General features: G+C 52.7%; 1 protein-coding gene across 1 annotated transcript; it reads right to left on the bottom strand.

The window, feature by feature from the left end:
* Positions 1-573: 573 nt before the first annotated feature.
* Positions 574-16,294, bottom strand: CDH3 (cadherin 3). Its single transcript, XM_045293658.1, has 11 exons — positions 16,280-16,294; positions 14,571-14,746; positions 13,839-13,967; positions 12,201-12,386; positions 10,847-11,088; positions 10,400-10,545; positions 9,553-9,777; positions 5,265-5,471; positions 4,512-4,642; positions 3,995-4,141; positions 574-835 (listed from the first exon to the last, which is right to left on the bottom strand). Exons 1-11 carry the CDS (start codon positions 16,284-16,286, stop codon positions 629-631), a joined length of 1,803 nt encoding a protein of 600 aa, XP_045149593.1. The 5' UTR covers positions 16,287-16,294; the 3' UTR covers positions 574-628.
* Positions 16,295-16,301: the final 7 nt, after the last annotated feature.

The raw sequence follows: 16,301 nt of genomic DNA, 5'->3' as shown, positions 1-16,301 counted from the left end.
CGATTGTCATCACCCTTCATCTACAGCACGCAACAGAAGAAATGGAAAAACCACCACACAGGGCGACCTAGACACACTCAGTATAAAATCGCAGGGGGGGGGGGCACCAACTGAGCCGGGGAGGCCTGGGGGTCCGGAGAGCGGAGAGGGAGGGGGGAGGAAGAGGGCCCCGCAGCTCTCCTCAGCTGGGTTTGTGGAGGACCCAAGGCGATGGTTGAGGACCTGCTTCTATCTCTCTGAGAACAGAACGTAGAAACCAAGAATGGAACCGGGTTGCAAGAGGAGGCCTCCTCCCAGGGAGATGGGGTTCGTGCTAAAGAGAAGGTCGTCATGGGCTGGCCGGGCTCGTCCGGCCCACGACACGGGCAGAGCATTTGATGGCAGGTGAAAAACTCCCGGCGAGCCGGCCTTGCAGACGTCCTGCCCGGTGAGGGGCTTCCGCGTTGGCATCAGTTTGCCAGTGCCCATTGGTCCCCCCGGGAAAGGCGCAGGCGCAGACGCGGACTCCTCTCCGCCCCGGGCTCTCCCCGCCCCTTCCGGCGAGCTCCGGAAGTCCTCGGCGGAGCGGGGTGGTGCCCTGGCGCGCTGAAGGGAGGGTGCTGCGGTCTGAGGTGGCGCTCCGACCGGCCTAGTCCTCGCCGCCCCCGTACATGTCGGCCAGCTTCTTGAAGCGGCCGCCCCACTCGTGGAGGTAGTCGTAGTCCTGGTCCTGGTCGGAGGCCGAGGAGGTGAGGGAGCTCAGGGAGGCGGCGTCCGAGCCGCTGCCCTCGTAGTCGAACACGAGCAGGGAGTCGTAGGGCGGGGCCGTGGGGTCGCTGTTGGCCGTCTTCAGGTTCTGTGGCCACAAGAGAGAGAGCAGGACCGGCTGTGGGCGAGCTGACCAACCTCGCCGAGCCTCCATTGCCTCATCCTGGAGGCCGTCCGTCCCCACGTGGGACATACCACCCCCTGGAGGGCGGGAAAGACCCCCAAATTCACTGCCCTAAAGGCTCTAAGGTGACTCATGGCGACCGGACTGGGCAGCGTAGAACTGCCCCTGTGAGTTGGTTTGTTTTTAAACGGTTTTGTTGGCATATAACTCACCCTGCAATCCAATGGTTCAGTCCTCTCAGATTAATCCCATTATAGAGACTAGCTCTTTATGGGAGCAGAAAGCCTGGTCTTTTTTCTGCAGAGCAGTTGATGGTTTCCAACCACCGACTTTGCGATTATGGGATTACAGCCCAATGTCACCACTAGGGGGCTGCAAAAGTAGCACCCTATACTTTCTTCCGGATAGTAGGCCACCATACAAACGTGTTTAATTGTACTTTAATTTTTTTTTCTCCCTGAAAAGGGGGCGTTTGCCAAATAAGTTTAGAGACCTACACTTTAGGGTTTCTGAGATGCATCTATATCGGGGGGGCTTCCAAAAGTTCGTGGAAAAACAGAATGACAAGATGCTGGGATTTTCCCACACTCTTGGAAGACCCCCCTTGTGTATATATAAAAACGACCGTCCGGCATTCTGACTCATGGCAGCCCCATGTGTTCAAAGGCACCACTGGAAGGGGCAGGGTTGTGTGTGTGTGTGTGTGTGTCTCCAATCTCCAGTCTTTTGTGTCGTACCCGAAGGGACTCCAGAGGGGCATATAATGTGTATAAAGTACATGGTGTAGTGCCCAGCTCACAGGCAAGTGCTGGCTGTGACCTGGAGCAGAGGCAGTGACAAGGGCGGGGACTCTGAAATCAGACAGCCTCGGTTAGAAGACAGCATCCATGTACGAGTTTTGCGACCGTGGGTTAAGTCCCTTACCCTCTCTACATATATGTAAGTATATGTGAAGCGCTTTATGACAGTAATGACTGGCATATACCCACTGAGTTGATTCCGACTCAGTGACTTGTAGGACAGAGGAGAATGGCTCCTTAGGGTTTCTGAGGCTGCAAATCTCTATGGGAGCATGCAGACTCGGCTCTCTACCTCGGAGTGGCTAGTTTGTTGAAATGGAAGCCTGGTGCTTAACCCACAGCACTACCAGGATGCCTATGGGAAGGAGAGGACTGCAGGCATTTAGCTCCAAGGCTAAGGCATTGTCTCTAAACCAGAAGCCCTGAGTAACAGCTTTCCTGTTGTGACAGTTTCCCAGAATGGTCCCCAATACACTCAGGCTCGAAGAACAGACAGTCTCATTTCCCTCTTCACTGAAGAGAAGAGTGAGGCTGAGGGTTTTGAGCTGGGAAGGACCCTGAACGCCCATCCTATCATCTTCTCCCTGAATCTGATCCAGTTTTAAATTCCAACCAATTTCCCTCCCCTTTTTTCTGTTACCAGGAGCCTCCGCTGTAGGTACCAGGCTGTGCTCAGTATCCATCATGCATCTAGTTGGCTATGGCTGTGGTTCCCATGCCCTTGGCTATGTATCTGATCTCACAAAATTAAAGAATCGTAACAGAAAATGGATATCTGAAAAAAAGAAAAAAAAAAAAAAGAAAATGGATATCTGAGTCACAGGCATTGGTATTTCAGAGTTCCTCAGGGAAGGCAAATGTCCAACCAGAGTGAATGACAGTAGAGATGCTCAGAGGGCTGTTAGGAAAACAGCTAGCATTCCCACAGAAACACTACATGCCCCGTCAGTGGGTCCCAGGCCTGTGGTACAACCTGGAGATTGTACAAAAACAAACCCAAACGTGCAGCTCGGGCCACATGGCAGATGGACTGACTTACAATCCCTAAAACTGGCCTAGGTCCCAGGTACTTCCTCATCCATCCCTTAAAACAGCCAGCGGAGGTTCCCAGATATTGGTGCACATTGGAATCATCTGGATCTTAATTCGAAGCTAGGTGGTCTGGCCCCAGTCTATGCTCCTAACAACCACTAGGTTTGTTGAATGAGTGCCAAATGACTTCCAATTTTTAACCAGTCTGCAAGGCACGGCTTGTCAGAGGGGGCAAAAGAAGCCTAGGTTATAGGAGATCTACAAGTGACACAGCTAGTTGGTGGTTATGGATTGAACTGTGCTCTGCACATATACCCCCCAAAAAGTGCAGCTAATCCAAACCCCTACACCTGTGTCCAACATCCCAGTTGGGAAAAGGGCTCTCTCTGATAGGTGAATGACACTCCACCAAGGTCAACTGTGCCTTGAACGTGTCGCTCCCCCCCCCCCAATCATTTTATTAGGGGCTCATACGACTCTTATCACAATCCATACATACACATCAATTGTGTAAAGCACATTTGTACATTCATTGCCCTCGTCATTCTCAGAACATTTGCTCTCCACTTAAGCCCCCGGCATCAGGTCCGCATTTTTTCCCCTCCTTCCCCGCTCCCCCCTCCCTCATGAGCCCTTGATAATTTATAAATTATCATTGTGTCATAGCTTGCCCTGTCCGGCGTTTTCCTTCACCCACTTTTCGGTTGTCCGACCCCCAGGGAGGTGAACGTGTTGCTTTTGAGACACAGAAGAGAGGCTCCAAGGAAGCACCAGCAGGAAAGTGAGCGGCCTTGCAGCGCTCTCCCAGGCACGCCAAGAAAAATGCCAGAGAAACTGAGACCAGGACCCCGCCCACAGAGGACGGAGACCGCTTTCTTCTAGACCAGGCATCCTGAATTCAGAACCCTAGCCACCTCCTAACCTCCAGAAAGCGCCCTGGTCAGGTAGTGGTGATGCGACGGACTACTAACTTGCAAGGTCAGCAGTTTGAAACCACCAGCCACTCTTTGGGAGAAAGAGGCTTTCTACTCCCATAAAGAGCTGCAGTCTTGGAAACCCACAGAGGCAGTTCATCCCTGTCCTGTAGGGTCTCTATGAGTCGGCCTAAACTCGATGGCAGTGGAACCTCAAGGAAATAAACGCCTGTTCCCTAAAACCACCCACTGTGCTCTGTTACAGCATGTTCTTAGTGAACGAAGACTTGGACCCAGCGCCCAGACTCCCAGCTCATGCCTCTCCTCTCATGCTGTGGGTGCGAGGCTTGAACCAAAGGGCTGCTACCCTGACTCACCTCGATGATGAAGTTGCCAATTTCATCTGGGTTGGCAGGACGCAGACGGTACATCGGTGAGGGGATGAAGGTTGGTGCCACGTCGTTGCGAAGAACCACCTCTGGCCGGGCCTCGAGACCACGGTGGAGTTGGGTGATGTCATAGTCCTTTAGGAACATCATGGAGCACGGGCTTAAGAAACACCCTCCCCACTTCCTCATCACCACCAAATGTTACTCCCTATCTCCCCACTGCTTGAATGCTTGGGTGCATAGGTGGCGGGCCTCAGAAGACAGACAGATGTCAGAGATTGCCACCTGCCTCTGCCTTCCTACAGGAAGTATGGGCTCGAGGTCAGTTTGGCGGCTTCAAGTGAGCACAGCCGGAGGTTGGTGGTCCGCCCTGCATGAAGCCTGATGCCTCATTCCAGGGTGTGCCCAATGTCTCACGCATGGTATGTTGAGGGGCCCCATTGCTTCTGCCAAGGGGCCCGAGAGCATTCAGCTCAACCCCAGGGCAGAGCGCCAACTGCCTTACCTGGTCTTCTTCACCACCCCCTTCTTCACCGTAGTAGAAGACATTGTCCCGGGTGTCATCTTCCGGGAGCAAAAGGGGCTCCTTGCCCTTCCGCTTCTTTCTCACCAACAAAAGCAGCACCAAGAGGAGCACTGAAAGAGTAGGGAGTGAACACCCACCCCACGACACCACAGCAGCCCAAGACCCCCAACCCTCAGGGCCCTTTGAATTTGAGACTCCTCCCTTGGGTAGCCAGAGCAATGGCCCCTATCACGCTCCTCCCCTGATGTACACATCTCCACGGCTCCCTCAGTACCTAAAAAAACCCCCGCTGTTTATGAAGGCCAACATCCAGTGGGAACTCCCCACAGTGCTCCCTGATCCCCTAGAAGGTTCTCCAACTCCAGCTTTATCAGTGTTCCCTGGGGTGCATGCTTGTTGAAACAAATTTTTAAGAGTCCCACCTTCCAAGTTTCTGGGTCAACAGGTCTGAATGAATTGGGGCTTGATCATTGATTTTTCTAAAAATCCCATGTAATGCTCACAGAGAGGGCACACTTGAGAACTACTGCCCTAGCCCCTAGCCTCCACGACAGTCTGTCTGTTCCCTATAGTAGCCACAAAGCACATTCCAGATGCTCCATACATACCTACTGGCTAACGGACAGTCCTAAAACTAAGAGTTCAAGGAACAAATGGACAGTGTTGGTGGCCCTTAGTCCCAGACATTTAGGATCGAATCAGCTCTTTTAACTACCCCACCCTGGTACTCACGTAGCAGAGCCAGGACGGCACCCAGGATGGGTAGGACGAACCCCCCCTTCCAGGGATCGGGGCAGGTCTTCATGTGGCCGCTACAGTCACACACGGTAGCCTTGATCACTGTCACTTGTTCCTTGTTGCCGTGGTCCAACAGAGAAAGATGCACATCGTATGTGTCTTGTTTTAGGAACTTCTTTAGAGATAAGGCCACTGCGTCTCCTGGAGTGGACAGACAATTGATTGGCCTTGAGATGCCACATGTGGAGGACAGAGTACACCATGATAAAGAGACAGCCCTGCCTCTGGGCAAGGAGGTCTGGGGGAGAGGGAGTGTCCCCAAGGCAGACTTTGGCCAAGTGCTAAAACTGACATTTGGTCAAAGTCATATCTGTCATCATGAAAAGTATTTATTGGGGCAGAAAAATAACTTTAGTTACTTGGGAAAAAAATGTAAATCTAAAACAAATTTAAAAAAATTATATATAAAGTTTAAAAAGTGATGTCATCGGGTCAATTTGTCAGTACCTTCAGCTGCTAGACTGTTTCTCCTAAGAGATCTAGCCACCAGTCTCTGAATATTCATATGAAATGGCCACCTATTTTCCTATTTCATGACTTTAAGGTGTATTCCAGAAAATCAAGTCGATTCCAACTCAGCACGCTCCCCTACAGGACAGAGTAGAGCCACTCCTACGGGTCTCCAAGGCTGTACATTTACAGGGGAGCAGAAAGCCTCGTCTCCTGAATTAAAGTCTACTACCATCATGCTTGGAAAATAGAAAAAACAAAAGCAAACTCACTGCCATTGAGTTGATTCTGAGTCATGGTGGCCTTATAGGACAGACAGAACGAAACTGCCCCAAGATGGTAATTCTTTGGTAGTCAAAACCCTCGCCTTTCTCCCTCGGAGTAGCTAGTAGTTTTGAACCGCTGACCTTGTGGTTCGCTGCCCACCAGGTGAATTAGAGGGTCCGTTACAAAGGCCCTCAACAAGAAGAATGAACACGGTGGCCACCGTGGTCTCAAACAGTAATTACAGGACGGCACGGAACCGGCAGCGTTTCTTTCTGTTGTGCATTGGATTGCTAGAGTTGGAACTGCTTCGAGATCACCTAGCAATCACCAATACCACGTATCACTGCAGCATCTTAGCTTGCAATGAAAACAAATTACTCTTCACATCTTAAGTGCATGACAGAATCCAAAGTATAAAACTCCTTATTTTCCAAAGTATTACTAGCTAATGAATCCATGTAGGGTATGTATGCCTCACTAGGGAACAGGTATTGTTGAAGAGGATCAGCCCAGAAGCTAGCCTGTGCTACCCCCAGATCACTGATTGTACACAGATTCAGGGTTGCCAGTAGATAATGGACTTGGACTAACCAACTGGTCTTCAAAGGTCCAAGGTGAGTGGCAAATTTTGGCTCAACACAGAGCAGGAGCATGGCCAACCCAACGGGCCTCACTCAGGACAGTGTGGCAGTCCTGGGGTTGGGGGGGACAGGCATTTTTTATGGGTCAGGGATCTCTCTGAAGAACGGTATGCACAGGCGCCTCAAGGGGGCGCTGTACGCTTGGGAGGCACCAGGTTTCATCATAAGGAACTTTCCCAAGAACTACACCACTCAAAGCCAAGCATGTCCCCCAACCACAGGGGCAATCACAAACAACCCCTCCCCACAGACGTCAAGGTCTGAAGTGGCAGACCATGAGAACATAGAGCATGCCACCAAACATTCGTCACCATCCCGCTCCCCTGCTGCGCTCAGTTGATGATGGCAGAGGCCACATCTCAGCTTATTGGTGTCCTCAGCACAGCTTTGTAAGTGGTTACTGTAACCGTCCTCATTTTACAGTGTAGAAACTGAGCCCAAGGGGTGGTCAAGTCACTTAGGCCAAGGATGCACAGGGGTGGAGTCTGGGTTAATCCCTGACAACAGGGATAAAATAGGATGGGCAAGTGAAGTGAAAATCAAGAACCAGATATCAATACTATGATCAGGTGTTGGCACCCTGGGGAGAGGGCTCATTCTCCCACAGGGCCAGACCGGGGCCGATTGCTGGGAAATGGGGATGGGGAAGATGGTGGCCCACTGAGAAGCTATGCACTCACATGCAAGATGAAGCACCTTCCCTATAGTCCTTTAGGAAACCCTCACAAAGACTGTATGGGCCTGGGCTCAATTGTTGACCCCTGTTTCACAGAGAAGGCCATAGAACAACTGTGAAGTTTAATAACTGAGATGTCACAAAGCTAGTAAATGGAGAAAATTCCTGCCACCGAGGCAATGCTGACTCATGACCCATGTGGGTTTCCAAGAATGTTAAGGGGAGTAGAAAGCCCAGTCTTTCTCCTTCAGAGCTGCTGGTGGTTTTGAACTGCCAACCATGTGTATCACAGCCCAACCAATAACCAATATGGCAATAGTGTCTTCTGGCTGAGTCCAAACTTGTGCTTTATAGGTTGAGTGGAAGGGGGAAAAAAAGATTTCTAGACCACAAGGGGGCAGCAGGGGACCAATTTGGGCTCTCCAAAAGAAAGATGTTGGCTGTATGCACCCAAATCACAGGCGTTCTAAAAAACGAGACAAGGTACCTTTCCTAGCATGTCTCCTGAGGCCATTCTGGGCTGAGCTCATAAGCAAATATGGATGTGGGGTAGCACTTCTGGAGCCCAGATCCTAAATGGTGCCTGGCTTCCATCCTGGGGGTGCTGAGCCCCAAGAAGAAGGGCAGTGCTTCCAACCAGTGATGTGGTTTCTCCAGGAGCCTTATTGGCCCTGGTGCTGCACCCACTACCCCTGTGAGTCCTCATCTGCCTGGTGCCAACAGGACCTTGTAAGAACTGTAAGGCCACTGAGAGGGAGAAACTTGGAGCTGGGGATCAGGAGGAGGCAGGGCCTGGAAGTGGTGGGAGGTGGAAAGGGGGGCTCTGGTGTCAAAACCTAGCTCCCATTTCTGCCCCTCCAGTCAACCGCTCTGTACTCCTGGCCATGCAATTTAACCTGGTTGAGCTTCCTCTGCAAATAAGGACAAAATTACCAGGCACAGAGGATGGCAGAAATCTTACAGGAAAAAAAAAACCTTGTACATCCACTCAGGTCCAATAAATGGTGGGCGGCAGATCATGGGTGGTAAATCCAACCCCGAGTTCAAGTCCCAGCACCATCATTCCGTAGCCATGGCACCTCTGGCAAGACGTGAAGCCTCTGTAAGCCTCAGGTGTTGTCTTGCACACTTTGGACGTATTGTCAGGGGAGGCCAGTCCTTGGAGAAGGACATCATGGTTGGTAAAGTGGAGGGGCAGCAACAAAGAGGAAGGCTCTCAAGGAGAGGGAGTGACCTTGTGGCTGCCAACTATAGGCTCAGGCATAGAAACAATTGTGAGGATGCCGCGGGACAGGGCAGTGTTTCCTTCTGTTGTGCGTTAGGGCTGCTATGGGTCGGAACCAACTCAATGGTACTTAACAGCAACCACGAGGCTCGGTTTTCTCTTGTGTGAAATGTGTGTGCGCACACTTCTCCCCAGGATATTTGTGAGGATTAAGGAATCTAATCTCTGTGGAGCCTTGGAAGCAGTGTCTGACATAACCACAGCACGCACGCTCAGTGTGTGTCAGCTCGGATTGTGAGCTGTTGTCAAGTTGGCCCCATCTCATGAAGACCCATGTATGACAGAAAGAGCGCTGCCTGGGCCCGCCCCATGCCTGTGATTGGTTGTGGGTGGTCATCGCTGGCTGAGTTTTGGAAGTAGACTGCCAGGCCTTTCTTCCTGGTCCACCTGAGTCTGGAAGCTCCACGGAAACCTGTTCAGCCTCACAGCAGCTGACAGGCAAGGCAGTGGCTCACACGAGGTACCATGGCTGGACCCGAACTGAGTCTCCTGCATGAAGGTGAGAATTCAACCAGGGGACCATCACTGCCCACTTAGCAATAGACAGCGATGGAATCCTAGAAAGACAGGTGAGTTACACTCCTTCTGGGCCTCCAGTTTTTCCATCTGTCCAAGGGCTGGAATGGTCTTCAAGGGCCCCTGGGGAATTGCAAAGGTTTACACTATGCTGAAAAACAAGTCCACGTAGCACTTGCAGCATTCCTCCCTAGTCCTCTCTGGGCTGAGCTCATAAACAACTGGATATAGAGTACTGTTGGGGGCGCAGATCCTAAATGGTTCCCAATGTTCATTGAGGGGTGGGGGAGGTGGGGGGCCTGAGCCTGTGTCTTTGAGGAGGTGCCAGGGTGGGATATGTACAGGGCCCTGGGACGGGACCATACGCCCGGCAGAGCTCTCCATTACCGTTCTCGTTGACCGCTGCCGTCCAGTGCACATCAGAGTCGTGGGCGAGGTGGGCCTGGAAAGGGGAGGTGTGGGGGAACAGGTCCTTGTCTGTGATGTTCAGCACCTGGGGCACAGGGTCCTGGTTGCAGATGGTGATCTGATGGGGCTCGGGTACTGGGCCATGGTCGTTTACGTCGAGGAGTGTGAGCAGGAGCATCCCTGTGCCGGTCGTAGGAGGACTCCCTGTTCAGAGTCACACACACAGCCACTTTTCAGGAAGGGCCCTCAGGTGGGCTGACGAAACAACGTCAAGCCCCCTAGCAGCTTTGCAGCCACTTCATCCAGACAGCTGCTACCCGTCTATCGCCAGGGGAAGCCGACCAACCACCTTGGGGCGCATCCAGTGTCCGCCAATCCGTTTCAGATAAGCCTGCCTGCACAGCCCTGTTGGAATCGCTCTACGGCCAGAGAAGGCAATTCCCCCTGTAACCCTAGCACTGCTCATTAATCCTGTTATTTTCAGGGATCCCAGATGCATCCTTACAATCTTGCCTAAGATATTAAACCAGACTGTCCCTATCAATCAGTCACGGGGGGAAACTGGTAGGCCAAATCAAGGCTCAGTGAACCCCACATTGGGCTGAAAGGGACCCTCAGTGTAATGATACCTCTTAAAAGCTTGGGGTGTTAGAGCTTTGGGTTCATGGTCATCTACCCTCAGGCAGGCCTTTGACCCCTTTGCCTCTCCAAAGTGCTTCCTTTACACTCCCCTTCCTCACACCATGCACTGCCCATGGGGGAGAAGGGCACACGTTGTGTCTGGCCGCCGGAGAAACTTGTGGAAGAGCAGGGAGAGAGTTCTCACCATCATCCGTGGCCAGGACCATGACTTCGTAGACGTTGTTCTTCACAAAGCGCTCATCCTCTCGGTCCAAGATGCCCACCGCAGTGACCTGCCCACTGTCTGGGTCCATCGCCAGCCACCCTGCTGGGTCTCTCAGGATGTGGTAGCTGGAGAGGGAGAGATGGGAAGAGTCCCATCCAGAATTTTGCGTCATTTTGGGATCCTCCTTCAAGGCTTCCTCCTCTCAACTGGGAATGGAAGCAGGGCCTCTGGGCAGGACCCAATGGAAAAGGCATGATCATCATCTCATCAGTGAATGGGGGGCCTAAGTAGAGAGCAGAGAGGAGGGGACATTCATCCCCTCCCCTCCACCTCAGCCTCTAAAAGGGGTGATGTGCAGAATACTGACCCATCTTCCTGGCAATCAGAGCAGACGCTGCACCAGAACAGGGCCAGGCTGTGGAGTACCTGAGCTTCTGGTGCTCCGTGTCAGGGTCCTGCGCCGTGTAGGTGCACACGAGCTCGCCGGCGAGGGTACCCTCCTGGACCTCGACGACTTTGGAGGGGGGGACGAACACGGGCGGCTCATTCACATCCTCGACGTGCACCACGACGGTGGCTGTGGACGTCAGGAGCTTCACCACAAAGGGGCTCTCGTTGGTCACTTCCACGGACAGGGTGTGCTGGTTCGCGGCCTCGAAATCCAAGCCCTAGGAGACAAGGGGGCACACCTGACCACCATATTGGGAGGGGCCCATGCAGTGCCATGGATATTTCTAGATTGTTCAAAGGCCTTAAAGCCTCCTTTTTTTCCTGAGCGGACATCCAGTGGGGCCTTCCAGAACACCCCAAGCGCAAACTGATCAGTAAGCTGGAGATCACAGGTTCCCAATGGGCAATGACAGCTTTAGAAACTTGCAGAAGCATTTGTAGTTGATACAATGATGGTGGTGGAAGTATGTGTGTGTGCACGCGCGCGTGCAAGCAACTGGCACCAGCAGGCTGGGGTAAGGCTGCCAAGCTCTACAATACTCTGGGTCCCATGTGACTTTCTAATATCCTCCTAGACATTTGTAGATGGTGGGGAAAAGCCTGTTTGTAAATGGAGTCCAGAATATGTTTTGTAGAAAATCAACCAAAAAGACGCAGACCCTCAATGAGACCAATGGGCCCCACGACTGCAACCATGGACTCATCAGGGAATGCTTTCTTCTGGTGTGCACTGTGAGTCGGAACACCTGACGGCACTTGGAGAGAATATGTTTCACATAGGCATGTTTCTGGTGTGGTTGTTTTAATGTAGAGTGGGTGCAACTTCTGAGGGTGGTTTGCACTATGATTTCTTGGAGCATCAATTTTATTCAGAGATGTTGGGAGAGGTAAGGGTTTGCTGCTTATTGAGTAGTGTTAGAGATTTTACTATTCAAACACCAGGACAGATGGTTGTAGGGTAAAGGTGAAAGGAGCATGAATTCAAATAAAGCAGATGCCTTCTGCAGTTGGGAGACCCTCTCGGTGGGAAGGCAGTGTGGGGGCGGCCACTAGAACTGGGATCTGGCCGGAGGGATTATACCAATTTGCTTCAATGAGATCAGCAACTTTGACCTGTTTCATGACCCGGTGCTTATGTACGAGCTCATGTGGACAGCAACTCCCCAGCCTGAAAAAGAAGGCAATGCCGGGTGCCCCTGGTCTGTGCTCCCCCTGGTGAAGGGTCACAGGCAGGTTGCCCAGCACAGGGTGTCCTGCAGGTGGAACAGATAAGACTTTCTTATCCCAGGAGTCTCAGGAGCGACCCTTGGCTAAGCCAAAGTCAACTCACCTTCTTGGTTGTCAGGACACCCTGGTTGCTCTCAGGGTGGGTGGTGATGGCAAACTGGTCCCCGTCATCACCTCCTACAATGCGGTAGGTGGCGCGCCATGCCGGTGAGTTGGGGATGTCCAGGTCAGTCACCGTCAGTCGCTGTACCTCTTGGCCCACGGCGTTCTCAGGCACTCGGGTCTCGTACTGCCAAGGTGGGAAGTACAGGACAGTCAGCACCCAGAGACTGTTCCACCCTCCACAGCTGCAAATGCTCATCCAGCTCCGGGGAGCACCGAGTCCCTTAACACCCACCTCCCGGATGGCCCAATCTGCTTCTCAGGTTTCAGGGTGCCTACCAGGTACAAAATGTACTAAGTGCTAGCCTCACAGCTCTGGTTGTCCTACACTACTCTTGGGCCTTGCCTGGCCTTTGCCCTGGACCTGACTCACACAGAGGCATCTGTCTGGTCTGGATGTCCAGGCCCCTGTCTAGCTGTGAAGAGAAAGGTGGATGAAAGGTGGCATGAGGGGTGAGGGTCCTGACTGATCTGGAGCACTGACTTGGGACTTTTTGGGGTGTTGGGACATGTGGCAAGGCTAGAAACCGGCTCTTCAGAAGTGGAGAAATGTCCCACAGCCAGAGCCGGCTGCGGGCCACCGTGCATGACACCGAGGCCTGTGTTACCAGAGGCATGCAGGCGTGCCTTCAGGAAGGCAAGCAGGGCACTTTGGGGGTTTTCACATCAGCAGAGATTTTTCTCTGGGGTCCTTATGGTGTATCCGACATTGTGTTAAGAGCTTGGCACGGACGGTCTCATTGTAAAACCTCCAACAGTGTGGTGGCTGTTATTTATTATCATGGTCTTCAAGGGGCCCTGGTGGCACAGTGGGCTACACATCGAGCTGTTAATCACAAGGTCAGCAGTTTGAACCCACCAGTCTCTCTGTGGAAGGACAATGAGGTTGTCTGTTCCCATAAAGACTTTTTTGGGGGGCTCTCATAGCGACTCACAGACTTGGAAGCATGGTCGACTCAGTTCTGCTGGGTCTCTCTACGTTGCATTCGACTCAGTGGCCGTGAGTTGTTGTTATTTGGGAGCCATCGTCTCCATTTCACAAGTTCACAGATAGGGCACAGAGGGGTTAGTAAGTGTAGGGCTTGAATTGAACTAATATAGACTGGCTCTGTAGTTTCCTTGGGAAGGAAAAACTCCTTTTCCTTTATTTTATGATGATGAGTTTTTGAACCTGAAAACCATACCTCAGCTTTGAAAAATAGCAAATCTGTTTTTTATCCATATGCATTTTCTGTATGAAGGTAAGATGTATGGGAACAGACCATGGGACTATATTCTTTTGGGTGCCCTAATATCAGTCCTGCATGAAACTCCTTACTCTCTTTCCCAACCCCACAGCCACTGGGCTGATTCCCACTCAGAGCGGCCCTGCATGCGGCTGCGGCTTCCCAGCCTGGAAACTTCCCTGGAGCAGATAGCATCAGCTTTCTCCCCGGGAGTGGGGGGGCGGGGAGTTCACCCTCTGGTTCCACAGTTACCCTGCTGAATTTTCCCAGCACCCTTCCCAGGTGGCTCAGCATCCCCCCTAAACTTTCACTTGGGCCTTCATTCAGGGATGAAGAAAGAGGGCGGGCGTTACCTCCTGGGGGTCAAACACGGGTGCGTGATCATTGGCGTCCAGGATCTCCACCACCGCCACTGCCGTGGTGATGGAGCCGTCTCCGTTCATGTCTGCGGCCTGGACGGTCAACGTGTACTCGGGTACTCTCTGGGGAGAAAAAGCATGGAAGCCCGCTGGCTGGGAGCTGGAGGCCCCTGGACTCAGGGAGGTGTGATGGAGTGCTGCTCACAGCCTCGTGCCTACCCCTCCCCACTGCCCAGGGTGGTTCTGGGGAGTGCAGTACAGGTAGTACAACGCGCTCTCCTGGGGAGGTCAGGGCACTGGCCCCTGGCCGACCCGCCGTGGGACAAAGTGGGGCTTTGGGAAAGGTATTCATTAGGAAACAGGAGGCAATCTCAGTCTCCATGGCGTTAATTCTGCTTTGTAGCACACGAGGGACAAATCTGGGTGATGTGCACGCTAAGTGAGCCATTCCGAGAGGAAATGAGAAAACCTACAGCAAGCACCATACGCCTGCGTGTTGCAGCTGCCCCAGCCTCGGAGGAGGTCTAACGAGATCGTTTGCAGCAGGCCCTTAGCCCAGGGGAGGCCTGGGGCAGCAGCACATGGACACAGCAGCAACCTCCCCTTTGGGCCGGGGTCCCTAGGGCCCTTCCATGGGCTTGGAGGTAGGGGACAGGGGGGGGTCTGCCCGAGCCCTGGCCCCAGTCCAGGCAAGCCTGCGTGGGCCATCCTTTCGGGGCCACTCACCTCCCGGTCCAGGCCACTGGAGATGACGCTGATGGTGCCCGTGCTGCGGTGGATGGTGAACATGAGGTCATGTGGGTCCTTTGGCTCTTGGCTGTGGATGGAGTAGGCAACCACCCCGTTGTAAGTGTTGATGGCATCGTCCTCATCCGTGGCCGTCACTTGCATGACAGGCGTTCCTGGAAGGAGAGGGCATTGAGGGGCCCCGTCTTTCCCCTCTGAGTCCATGTTTATGGAACCCCGAGAGGCTCCTCCCTGCCCACACAGACTTGGGCTCACTTGCCACCTCAGGGCAGAGATTGCTCGCTGCGGTCCATTTCCCCATTCCCTCATCCTTCCTTAGACATAGAATCCACATTGCGCTGGGCACAGGCCCACTGGGCATAAAGCCCATTTCGAAGCCTTGCTTGCAGGCATAATTGTGGCCATGAGACTAAATGCTAATAAATGAGAAGTGCAGGGAAAGCGTGGTCACCGGCACGGGGCTGTTCTTCCCATCAGATACGGCTCCAGTGCCAGAAGCATCTACCTTGGGAACGGAAGAGCCAAAGCCGCAGAGAAACAAGACGGAAGGTGTGACTCCACCCAAGCTGCTCCACGAGTTCACCCAAGGCCCTTGGCCACCAATATAGGTTCCTACTCACTGCCCCTGCCCTCCAGGGTCACTGTGAATCCACTCAGGGCACTGAATTCATGGTGGTTTTTTTTTTTCAATCCTATCTAGGTTGACTCCCCTATGAACGTGTGAATGTGAGCAGAAAAAGGGATAGGAGGAAAGCAAATGTCCGCTTTGTTTGAGACACTGCTTTTGATTCTGTCATGGGCAGGCCAGCCAATCTGCAGTTCTCTGCACCTCAGAGAGGACAGGCGAGGAGAAACCCGCTCCGCTACGGGTCTGTGCAGGCCCCAAGAGACACCTATTGCCCCCTTTGCCCCCCTCTCTTCCACAGCCTCAGTGATTCTCTTTCCGCTCCTTCACCACCTCGTCCTAACACCTTCCAGCTTGTGTGGCTTTCCTTACAGATGCTTCCAGAACACAATTCACCGACAATTTCTCATTTCCCAGCTCGCAGTGTAGACATTACTCTCACTATTTCAGGGCTGGGGGGTTGCTCTCAGGATCAAGAGCTTGCCCCAGGTCACTGCTGGTAAAGCGGCAAATAGTCTCTTTTTGCCCACAGTCTGGGTCTTTGCAGCTACAAAGCTAGCGGTTTGCTAATCTTTGGTTTATCAAGTCTATCTTCTGGGAAACCGTAGAAGATACAGAGTCCATGGGCTCTGCCCTAAGACAAGGTGGCCAGACGTCCCACTTTTGGCTGGACAGTCCTGATTTTTAACAATTTTCCCCGCATCCCGTGGCGTTTTTAAAAAGTCCCGATTTTTTGAAAGAACGCACAACAAGCTAGGGTATGTGGCTTTCTGCTGCCATGTGGCTATTTCGCCAGGATATGAGTTTTATCAATGGTGTCCCACTTTACCAATGTTAAAATCTGGTCACCTTACCCTAAGACCATCCAGGTTCAGGAACCTTGAGAGGGAGTGGGGGGGTCTGGATGTTGTTAAAAAGAGCTCCAGGTAACCTGATGCACAGCCCAGGAAATCAGGTACAGAGTGGTCTTGCAGCCTTTCAGGGTCTGGCCTGCTCTAGATGCTTCCAGAACTTAACCTCAGGCCAGCGGGATCCACAACTGTCCTCTCCGCAATCCTCTTACCTGGCATTGCCCCCTCCAAGAC

This window comes from Echinops telfairi, unplaced genomic scaffold (assembly GCF_000313985.2).
Source record: "Echinops telfairi isolate 266 unplaced genomic scaffold, ASM31398v2 ScPeMD7_2291;HRSCAF=2852, whole genome shotgun sequence".
Taxonomy (NCBI): domain Eukaryota; kingdom Metazoa; phylum Chordata; class Mammalia; order Afrosoricida; family Tenrecidae; genus Echinops; species Echinops telfairi.
The sequence above is the reverse complement of the archived record's forward strand: the minus strand, read 5'-3'. Positions and strand labels throughout refer to the sequence as shown.

Coding starts and splice junctions, on each gene's coding strand:
- CDH3 (XM_045293658.1), bottom strand. Junction 12,387..13,838: donor CCGTGTTTGACCCCCAGGAG/GTAACGCCCGCC, acceptor CCACCTTGGCAG/TACGAGACCCGAGTGCCTGA. Junction 5,472..9,552: donor GGCAGCGGTCAACGAGAACG/GTAATGGAGAGC, acceptor TGTCCACTCCAG/GAGACGCAGTGGCCTTATCT.